At 46.6% G+C, this 11,033-nt stretch overlaps 1 protein-coding gene across 1 annotated transcript in view; it reads right to left on the reverse strand.

Annotated features, from left to right (window-relative positions):
- The window catches only part of tnip1 (TNFAIP3 interacting protein 1), a 72,207-nt gene that overhangs the window by 54,117 nt on the left and 7,057 nt on the right, over positions 1-11,033 (reverse strand). The window contains 5 exon segments of the mRNA XM_068043109.1: positions 1,865-2,059; positions 7,408-7,476; positions 9,344-9,441; positions 10,236-10,268; positions 10,271-10,375. Coding sequence (XP_067899210.1) covers positions 1,865-2,059; positions 7,408-7,476; positions 9,344-9,441; positions 10,236-10,268; positions 10,271-10,375 — 500 coding nt within the window.

Consider the following 11,033-nt stretch of genomic DNA (forward strand, 5'->3'; position numbering starts at 1 on the left):
CGCGCCCCATCCGAGGTCCAGAAGACGCGGCAGGCCGTCCCCTGAAACTCTATACCGAAGTGGCCCTCCAAGACCTCCTCCCGTGTCAGCTGCATGAATAGCTGGCGGCGGAAGGAGTACACATGTGTGTGCTCCCGAAGACCGAGCGGGGCTGGGGTGATCCCTGACCTCACCTCCCCCAGATGGTGTAGGTGGGGGAGGAGGAGCTCATCAGGAATGAAGGGTGGGACGTTCGACAAGATTACCCGATGCGCAGTGGCCCCCAGAGAGTCCACTGTCAGGAAAATCCCACCCACTGTGAGCCCCGTACTTAGGGCGAGGGACACAGCCCGCTCGGTCTTCAGGAAGAACACAGCCTTCCCATACATCTTTGAGGCTGCAACAATGGCCGAGGGGCCGACAACCACGGCCATTGCCTTAACACAAGCCTCAATAGTCATATTAGGGTGCGTGTAACTCTTCACCCCATGCTTTGATGTTAAGATTTTAAATGGTGACGGGGCCACAGGAGCAGCTGTCGCAGCTGCTGCAGCATAGGAGGGCCCCGCCACCGGAGAGGACTGAGAAGTCATGGGGTAGAAGAGTTACAGGCACTTTGTTGAGAGAAAAAAAAAAGAGCAAATGCAATAAATCAAAAAAGCAACACTTAAAGGATGTAGCACAGGGGAAGAGGCTGAGGGAGAGGAAGGCCAGGAGGAATCAGTCTTTGTTGGTATTTTAAAGAAGTCTTGTAGCTGGTCTTCCAGTTGGGAGGGTGGGGTGATGTCTTCACCTGGGTCAGCTGTAAGCTGCCAAGGCACACGCCTCCTTCGATGTTCAGATAAGAGAATTCTCTTCACCTGGGCAGCTCTAGCTGTCCCAGGCTTAGTAGTTGGGGTGGGGAGGGAGCTCCCTATCCAAAGATGTTAAACACAGGAGCTCCCTATTGAACAATACAGCCCCACCCAAGGTCTCTTCTTTCCCCACCCCCAACAATCAATGAAAAAGACTTCAGGATAAAACAAACTCACAAAAGAGCTTCCAGTTCTTCGCCTTCCTTCCTTTGTTGAAATTTGGAAAAAACTTTTTTGTTTCAGTTTGAGTCTCCCTCTTGCAGCAGTCACACAGCCTGCAGCCTCCAACCTCTGCACACAGTCAGCTGCACCTCGTTGATGCACTCAGGCTCCCAAATCAGAGAGCAGCCAATCCCCGTTTTTTTTTTAAGCCAATCCCAGTGCTGTACTTGTCCTGGGAGTGTTTGATGGGGACAGTGTAGAGGGAGCTTTACTCTGTATCTAACCGCGTGCTGTACCTGTCCTGGGAGTGTTTGATGGGGACAGTGTAGAGGGAGCTTTACTCTGTATCTAACCGCGTGCTGTACCTGTCCTGGGAGTATTTGATGGGGACAGTGTAGAGGGAGCTTTACTCTGTATCTAACCCATTTTTTTTTCTTTTTTTTTTATTCTCGTTGAGGCACTCAGCATTTCCAATCACAGAGCAGCCAATCCCCATTTTTTTTTTTCCACAAGGTGACCTTTATACCCCAGGCCCCTTTTATATTTTTCACATGTACCTGTCCTGGGAGTGTTTGATGGGGACAGTGTCGAGGGAGTTTTACTCTGTATCTAACCCCGTGCTGTACCTGTCCTGGGAGTGTTTGATGGGGACAGTGTATAGGCAGCTTTACTCTGTATCTAACCGCGTGCTGTACCTGTCCTGGGAGTGTTTGATGGGGACAGTACAGAGGGAGCTTTACTCTGTATCTGCCCTGGGAGTTTTTGAAGCTGAAATGGGAAAATGTTCCATTCTGCAGCACCCCTTTGAAGTAGATATCTCCCATTAATCAATGTCCCAGGGCAGTGGCATCACAGCTACCATCCCCTACCTGTAGGATGCTGGTCTTGTACTCATTCTTCTGCACTTTGGAAGAGAGGTGGTTGAAATCAACAGCCATTCGGCTCAGGTGGGCTAGCAGCTGCTTCCTGTTGGTTTCCTCGGCGAACAGGCTCAGTGAGCTCTCCAGTCGCTGCAGGTGAACAGACAAGTTCCCGTCTTCAGTTGCCAACCTCTGCAGCACATCCTAAGCCAGGAAGAGGGCGCAAGACACAATCACAACCAATCACAGCAAGGCCCGGGCAACAACAGCAACTTGCATTTATGTAGCACCTTTCATATAATAAAACAGCGCAAGGCATGTCACAGGAGCACCAAGCAAAATATGACACATAAGGAGGTACTGGGGCAGGTGAAAAAAAGTTTGATCAAAGAGGTAGATTTTAAGGATTGGCTTAAAGGAGGAGAGAGGCGGAGAGGTTTAGGGAGGGAATTCCAAAGCTTTGGGCCTTGGCAGCTGAAGGCACGGCCGCCAATGGTAGAACAATTAAAATGGGGAGGGTGGGAGAAATGTGTAATAGGCCAGAATTGAAGGAGCGCAGAGATTCCAGAGCGTTGGAAGTGGTTACAGAAATAGTTGGGGTTGGGGGCAAGACCATGGAGGGATGTGAAAACAATGGGGCGGCACAGTGGCGCAGTGGTTAGCACCGCAGCCTCACAGCTCCAGCGACCCGGGTTCAATTCTGGGTACTGCCTGTGCGGAGTTTGCAAGTTCTCCCTGTGTCTGCGTGGGTTTCCTCCGGGTGCTCCGGTTTCCTCCCACAGCCAAAAGACTTGCAGGTTGGAAGGTAAATTGGCCATTATAAATTGCCCCTAGTATAGGTAGCTGGTAGGGAAATATAGGGACAGGTGGGGATGTGGTAGGAATATGGGATTCGTGTAGGATTAGTATAAATGGGTGGTTGATGGTCGGCACAGACTCTTTGGGCCGAAGGGCCAGTTTCAGTGCTGTATCTCTAAAAAAAAAGGATGAGAATTTTTTAATTGAGGTGATGCCAGACCAGGAGCCAGTATAGACCAGAGGGTACAGGGGGTGATGGGTGAAGGGGACTTGGTGTGAGTTACAATACAGGCAGCAGAGTTTTCGATGAGCTGAAGTTTTTTATGTAGCAATGTCATGGTTAATTACAATAAACCACACAGGTTAGCCCACCAATCCCGGAATAATATTTAGTCTCCCACCAGTTCCTTCAAATCATTTTTTTTTGACACTTCTCAGTCCTTGGTTCTCCACGTTAAACCGCTCCTTTGATTATTTTTCTTATACATTGCACAGACTTCCTGACTCATTTTTTTCCCCCAACCACTACATGTTACAGACAGCTCATTTATCCTGAATGGAGTCATGACTCTTGGCTTGACACAATAGGGTTGGGAGGACGCTGCTGAGCCCTTTGAGCCTGTCCCTCTATTTGATCACTGCTGATCTGTGTCTCAACTCTATGGTTAAGATGCCCTGCTCTCATATCCCACAAAATTTTTGCTTAACTAACACCATATCAATCTCAGTTTTAATATTTTCAATTAACCCCCAGCCTCAACAGCTCTTTAGGGAGGATAGTTCCAGATTTCCACTACTACTTGTGTGAAGAGGTGCTTCCTGACATCATCCCTGAAGAGTCCAGCTTTATTACTGGGTCCAAGTTTACTTATTAAACAGGCTGCCATTTGTAACTAGTTGGGGCTTAACCTCACCGATATAGAAAGGAAAGACTTGTAATTATATGGCACATTTACAACCTCAAGATGTTCAAAAGCACTTTACAGCAGTGAAGTGTAGTCACTGTTGTCACGTGGGAAATGCAGCAGCCAATTTGTGCACAGCAAGCTTCCACAAACTGCAATGTAGTAATGACCAGATAATCTGGTTTTTTTTTTTAAAGTGATGTCAGTTGAGGGGATAAATACTGGTTCCATCAGGGAGAACGCCCCTGCCGTTCTTCGAAATAGTGACTGTGAAATCTTTTCACAACCACCCCAGGGGGCAGACTAGGCCTCAGTTTAATGTTACATCTGAAAGATGGTACCTCTGACAGTACAGCTCTTCCTCAGCACTGGCGCTGGGGTGCTCAGCCGACAACGTGCTCAGCCTTGATGCTGTCAAAGAGTCAGTTGCAGCTCGTACAATAAGAATGGCTGCTCCAAGGTCCAGTAAAGTATAGTCACCCCAGGAGAGCAAGAAAACAAGTGTAAAACAAGTTTCTGGCAACAAAAAAATAAATAAAACCCCTCTATTTGAAATTCAGTCAGTAAAATCTACTTATTTTAGTCACATCCCCTTTCAACAAACCTGTTTTTGGGTTTTAAGTCCCTGTACCAGATCTGCAAGCAGACTAAATAAACAATTGGACCCTTGCTGGGAATGCAAAGCTGAAACTCACTCCCACCAGCACCAGCGAGGTCCCTTTAAGAGTCCGGTTAATACCCCTCCCCCACCCCTCGAGGTTACTTCATCTTGGGATTGTGTGCGGCTCAGTGTGTAACATGTTCACTCACAGCTGGTGAACCTCATGATTCATCAATTACGCAAAGACAAAAATTCCCAGAATTGCCCCAGATTTATTTCCACAAAACCCTGGGAATGAATCGGCAGCAATTGAGATAAAAACTTGAAAGAACTCGCATTTATATAGCAACTTTAATGACCTCATTTGTCCCAAAACACTTCACAGCCAATGAAGAACTTTTTGAAGTGTGGTCACTGCTGTAATGCAGGAAACGCGGGAGCCCATTTCTGCACAGCAAGATCCCAGAGAGATTTTTTTTTCCCAGTGGTGCTTTCTGAGGGACAAATATTGGCCGAATATACTAGGGAGAACTCCCCTGCTCTTCTTCAAAATAGCGCCAAGGGGTCTTTTATGTCCACCTGAAAGAACAGATGGGGATTTGTCTGAAAAGACAGCACCTCAGACAGTGCTGCACTCCTACAGTACTGGCACTGGAGTGTCAGACTAGACGACATGGCAAAATCTCTGGAGTGCGACTTAAACACACAACATCTGACTTAGAGGCAAAAGTGTGACCCACTGAGTCACATCTGACACCAAACGTGTCATCAACACTTGTCATCTAAACAGGCTCACAGTGAAGATAATGGGGCCCACTGAAACATGGGACTGAGGTCTTTTGGGGGAGGCAAATGAGGAGGAAGTATTTAAAGGGATATGGGATCCTGCACTTTATAAGTAGATGCATAGAGTACAAAAGCAAGAAAACCTTTATAGATAAAAACAGAAAATGCTGGAAATACTCAGCAACTCAGGCATCACCTGTGGAGAGAGAAAAACAGAGTTCATGTTTCAGATCAGTGACCTATGGTCAAAAATCATTAACTTTCTCAGTTGTGGCTCAGTGGGTAGCGCACATGATTCAGAGTCAGAAGGTTGTGGGTTCAAGACTCACTCCAGAGACTAGAGCGCATAACCTAGACAGACACGTCTGGTGCAATACTGAGGTAGTGCTGCACTGTTGGAGGTGCCGTCTTTCAGATGAGACAATAAATCAAGGGCCTGTCTTCCTGCTCTTGGGGATGTAATAGGATGTCACAGTCACACTATTTCAAAGAAGAACAGAGAATTTGTTCTGGTGCTAATGTTTATCCCTCAACCAACATTGCGGAAAAAAAAAAGTTGATTAGCTGCTTATTATTTAATTTTGTCCTCTGTGTTTTTTGCCTTGGACACATGGTCAACAAACAAAGAGACTGTTGATAAAATAAATGTATTCAAGATGTGGACATATCAGAGGATGTTCTGCATATCTGACACAAACAGAAAGACTAATGAGGAAGTGCTGGAAATGGCTGAGGAAAAGAGAGAATTAGTGTATAACAAAGATAAAAAGATACAATATTTCAGTCACATCATCAGAGTAGAGGTAAACAAGACAATTATTGGAAGGTAAGATTGAGGGAAAGAGGGAAGAAGAGAAAACGGATGACAGATAGAATGGACTGGGTGCAGTTGACCTCTGCAGCATGTGTAAGGACAGCACAGGACTGAAAGAGGTGGAGATCCAAGACAGTCAACCTCCTGGGAAGAGGATGACACCAACGATCGAATAGATTTAATTTAATTAAACCAAAAGCAAAATACTGCAGATGCCGGAAATCTGAAATAAAAACAAGAAATGCTGGAAATACTCAGCAGGTCTGGTAGCATCTGTGGAGAGAGAAGCAGAGTTAACGTTTCAGGTCAGTGGCCCTTCATCAGAACTGGCAAAGGTTAGAAATGTAATAGGTTTTAAGCAAAAAAGCGGGGATGGGGCAAGAGATAACAATAGAGAAGGTGTTGATAGGACAAGGTAGACACTTCATCAAACACAAGGAGGGAAATAGAAAGCAATGAGGGAATGAATTTAATTGCTATTTGTAGGCTCTTACTCTGTACAACTTGGCTTCTGCATTTCTTACATTATAGAAGTACTTTATTGTCCGTGAAGTGTTTGGGATGTCCTGAGGTCATGAAAGGCACTATAAAAATGCAAGTGTGTCTTTGATGATGGACTGGGTGCAATTGCTTTGTGAGAGAGAAGCAGAATGAACGTACAGGAGCAAGGATGTTTTACTACCGTCATACAGGGCCTTGGTGAGACCACATCTGGAGTATTGTGTGCAGTTTTGGTCTCCTTATCTGAGGAAGGATGTTCTTGTCATGGAGGGAGTGCAAAGAAGATTTACTAGGCTGATTCCTGGGATGGCAGGATTGACGAATGAGGAGAGACTGGGTCGACTAGGCCTATATTCACTAGAGTTTAGAAGAATGAGAGGGGATCTCATAGAAACCTATAAAATTCTAACAGGACTTGACAGGCTAGATGCAGGGAGGATGTTCCCGATGGCTGGGGAGTCCAGAACCAGGGGTCACAGTCTCAGGGGTATGCCATTTAGAACTGAGATGAAGAGAAATTTCTTCACTCAGAGGGTGGTGAATCTGTGGAATTCTCTACTGCAAAAGGCAGTGGAGGCCAAATCATTAAATATATTCAAGAAGGAGATATATTTCTTAATGCCAAAGGGATCAAGGGATATGGGGAGAAAGTGGGAACAGGGCACTGAATTAAACGATCAGCCACGATCTTTTTTGAATGGCGGAGCAGGCCCGAAGGGCCGAATGGCCTACTCCTGCTCCTATTTTCTATGTTTTCTATGTCTCAAGTCAGTGACCTTTCATCAGAACATGATGAAAGGTCACTGACCTGAAACGTTAACTCTGCTTCTCTCTCCACAGATGCTGCCAGACCTGCTGAGTATTTCCAGCATTTCTTGTTTTTATTTCAGATTTCCAGCATCCGCAGTATTTTGCTTTTATTCAATTGCTTTGTGCTGCTTTTGTTAATCCCAGCTCGCAGTGTCAAAGGGGTTACAATTTGCCTCAGTGTCATGGGCTAGTGATTGGGTGGAGGGGGTGAACTGTGCAAGGAAAGAAGGACCAGTCCGAATTTGCAGAGAATAGGACTGAACACAACGTCCCACACCCCAGCTACCTCCCCACACCCCAACTCCAGCATCCCAACCCCAGTATAAGTAACACTCACCTCACTGTGTTCTTCCTTTTGCTCTTTCTTGTCATCCGAACTCACCACTTCAAACTCGGAAGACGAACCCTTTGAAATTAAACACCCAGATTTACAATGAACTCTGAACACCCATATTTACAATGAAGTGTTCCACACATTAGGAATTACGTTTAAATGCAGTCACCGCCACGTAGACAGACCGAGGTAGGAGCCCGTTTGTATTTTGTTCACACATAAGCTAGTTCCTGGGTGGAATTGGATCCAATGACATTTGCAAGAACGATGGAGGCAAGAGGTGCCTTTCAGCCCATTGTGTCTTTTGCCAGCTCTTTAACAACATAAGGAAACAGGAGCAGGAGTCGGCCATTCGGCCCCTCGAGCCTGCTACGCCATTCAATAAGATCATGGCTGATCTTCTACCTCAATTCACTGTCCCATCCTATTCCCATGATCCTGGATTCCCTTAGAATCCAAAAATCTTTCCGTCTCAGTCTTGAATATAGTCAACCAACATTGCTGACTGACCATTTTTATTTGACACCAGATAAAAGATTTAGAATATGGTCGTTTATCAGTTATGTTACTGGCCTGGTAAACCAGAAGCATGGACTAATAATCCAGAGAATGTGAGTTCAAAACCCACCACTGTCATATGAAATATTCAATTTTAGTTGGTATTAGTAAAAGTGTCCACGAGGCTGTCGGATTGTCTGAAAAACCCCAACTGGTTCACTAACTGGTGGAAGTGTGGAATGAGTTCCCACAAGAAGCAGACACTAACTCAATTAATAATTTTAAATCTGAGATCGCTAAGATTTTTTACTGCACAAGGGTATTAAGAGATATGGAGCCAAGGCAGGTGAATGGATTTAGGATACAAATCGGCTGTTAGCTGAATGGTGGAACAGCCTCGAGGGGCTGAATGGCCTCCTTCTGTTCCTAGTGCCTTTTCGGGAGTGAAACCTGCCGTCCTTACCCAGTCTGGGCCTATATGTGACTCCAGTCCCACGCCAACTCTGAACTCCCCCTCTGAAGTGGCCTAGCAAGCAGCTCAGTTTTATCATCACCTTCTCTGGGCAACTGGACCTGGGCAGTAAATGCCAACCTTGTCAGTGACACCCACAGCCTGAAATTCATTTTTAAAAGCAAGAAATAAAAAGCTAATTACATTATACCGATTGAGCTTGGAAATGTCTTTCGAAGTTTAAGCAATTTTGTTTGCAAGGCTAACACACCTGTCGCACGGCATGTACGTCATGAAAAAAAAGCTTTCCTCTCCGTCTAACGGAACCGCGCAGCCTCCACACTTGCTAACTGAGAGTTTCCTGGCGAGGGGAATCACAGCCTCAGGGCACGGCACACAGCCCAGGCCCAAGTTCAAGTTCCAGGCCCCAGGCTCCTTTCACTTTGTGGAGTGCTGCAATACGGACCTGCCTCTCCACTAAAATATTGACTGTTTAGGATTGTGTCCCTTGACAAATGAGTGACAGGTCCAGATGGATATGCCACCTTCCCTCATAACTCAACTCAAAAGGCCCGAGCATCTATCTGGTGAATGATGAGACAAGAAGATCTCCAGTATCCAAACCAGAATCATCATTGGTGGAGATTTATTTCTCTTTCCGAGACTCCGAGGGAAGCGACAAGGCCCAGAGCGTAGGACTTCACCAGAGATCGAATGAGTAGGAGAGGAGATGAGGGAACCAAGAAGTACAAGTGACACCAAGCTTGGGTTTTGAAAACATGTAGTTTGTTAGTGGAAAGGAAGACCAAGGTGGGGTTGGGAGTGGAGAGAGTTCCACAGACAGGAAACTCTGGGAAAGAGTGAGACAGGGGCAAGGAGAAGGAGAAGGAGGTAGATAGAGCAGTTACAGCTCAAGGGAGTTCAGAGACTCAACACCAAAACATTAGGCACAAACTGAGGAAGCAGAACCTTGGAGGGTTCAATACTCACAGTAGATGAGGACTTCTCTGCAGCTTTGGCCTCTGTCTCCAGTTTCCCAGTCTTGTCCAAGTCACAATGGTGCTGCTGTGTAGAACTTGGAACAGAATCTACAACAAGCAAAGGTTTCATTAGCGGTAGATACAAGTCACAAAATGCCGGAAGGACACATTTTAAAATGAGAAGCCGACACAGGTATCTTTTTTTATTCATTCCATGGGATGTGGGCGTCGCTGGCTAGGACAGCATTTATTGCCCATCTCTAATTGCCCTTGAGAAGGTGGTGGTGAGCTGCCTTCTTGAACCGCTGCAGTCCATGTGGGGTAGGTACACCCACAGTGCTGTTAGGAAGGGAGTTCCAGGATTTTGATGCAGTGACAGTGAAGGAACGGCGATATTGTTCCAAGTCAGGATGGTGTGTGGCTTGGAGGGGAACTTGCAGGTGGTGGTGTTCCAATGCATCTACTGCCCTTGTCCTTCGAGGTGTTAGAGGTCATGGGTTTGGAAGGTGCTGTCTAAGGAGCCTTGGTGAGTTGCTGCAGTGTATCTTGTAGATGGTACACACTGCTGCCACTGTGTGTCGGTGGTGGAGGGACTGAATGTTTGAGGATGGAGTGCCAATCAAGCTGCTGCTTTGTCTTGGATGGTGTTGGGCTTCTTGAGTGTTGTTGGAGCTGCACCCATCCAGGCAAGTGGAGAGTATTCCATCATACTCCTGACTTGTGCCTTGCAGAGGTGGACAGGCTTTGGGGAGTCAGGAGGCAAGTTACTCACCGCAGCCCAGCCTCTTGTCTGCTCTTGTAGCCACAGTATCCTGAGGAAATGACATACAATCTCAGTGGATCTGGAAATGATTCCCTCTTCACATTGGGCCGAGTGTGGAGCACAGGCTTTTGTCACATACCTTGTATGTCGCTGGTCAGTGCTGGACTATCACTTCCTGAGACAATTGATTTGTAGACTTCAGAACCTCTTGACGGACCAGCTCCTCAACCTTCTGCCTGAGTTTCGAGGCTTCAGCCTGCGATTCCTCCAACAAGTCACCTGGTCCAAAGAATCATTGCACAGAAATCACACACACAGCCAAGCCAGTGAAAAACAGCAGAGTACAGTCAGGGAAGGCTATTCAGCCCATCAAGAACAATGCTTCCACAGCACATGCACACTCTAGCCCAGTGTTGTCCAAACCATTCGCGCGGGGGGGGGGGGGGGGGGGGCGGGGTGTCACATTACAATTTTTATCTTACATGGGGGGAGGGGGGTCCGGTGAGACAATTTTGGAAAGATAAAGATGCATTTTTTGGGAAGAAGCTTTAAAAGAGAAGAATAATTTATTGACTTACTATCTGGTCACTATATTGGACACTGATTTAGCGAGATACCCCTGGCATATTTGCTTGCACAAGTAGTCAATGTTTGCCTGCACACTTGTTGCAGTGATGCGGAGTACTCTGGATAGATGCTATTAAATCAGGAGCGATTTTGATCTCTCTTCCTCTCTCTTCCTCTCTCTCTGCCCCCCTGTCTCTCTCTCTCTGCCCTCTCTCTCTCTGCCCTCTCTCTCTCTGCCCTCTCTCTCTCTGCCCTCTCTCTCTGCCCTCTCCTCTCTCTCTCTCTGCCCCTCTCTCTCTCTGCTCTCTCTCTGCCCTCTCTCTCTCTCTCTCTGCCCTCTCTCTCTCTCTCTCTCTCTGCCCTCTCTCTA

The sequence above is a fragment of the Heterodontus francisci genome, chromosome 12 (genome assembly GCF_036365525.1).
Source record: "Heterodontus francisci isolate sHetFra1 chromosome 12, sHetFra1.hap1, whole genome shotgun sequence".
NCBI classification, from domain to species: Eukaryota; Metazoa; Chordata; class Chondrichthyes; order Heterodontiformes; family Heterodontidae; genus Heterodontus; species Heterodontus francisci.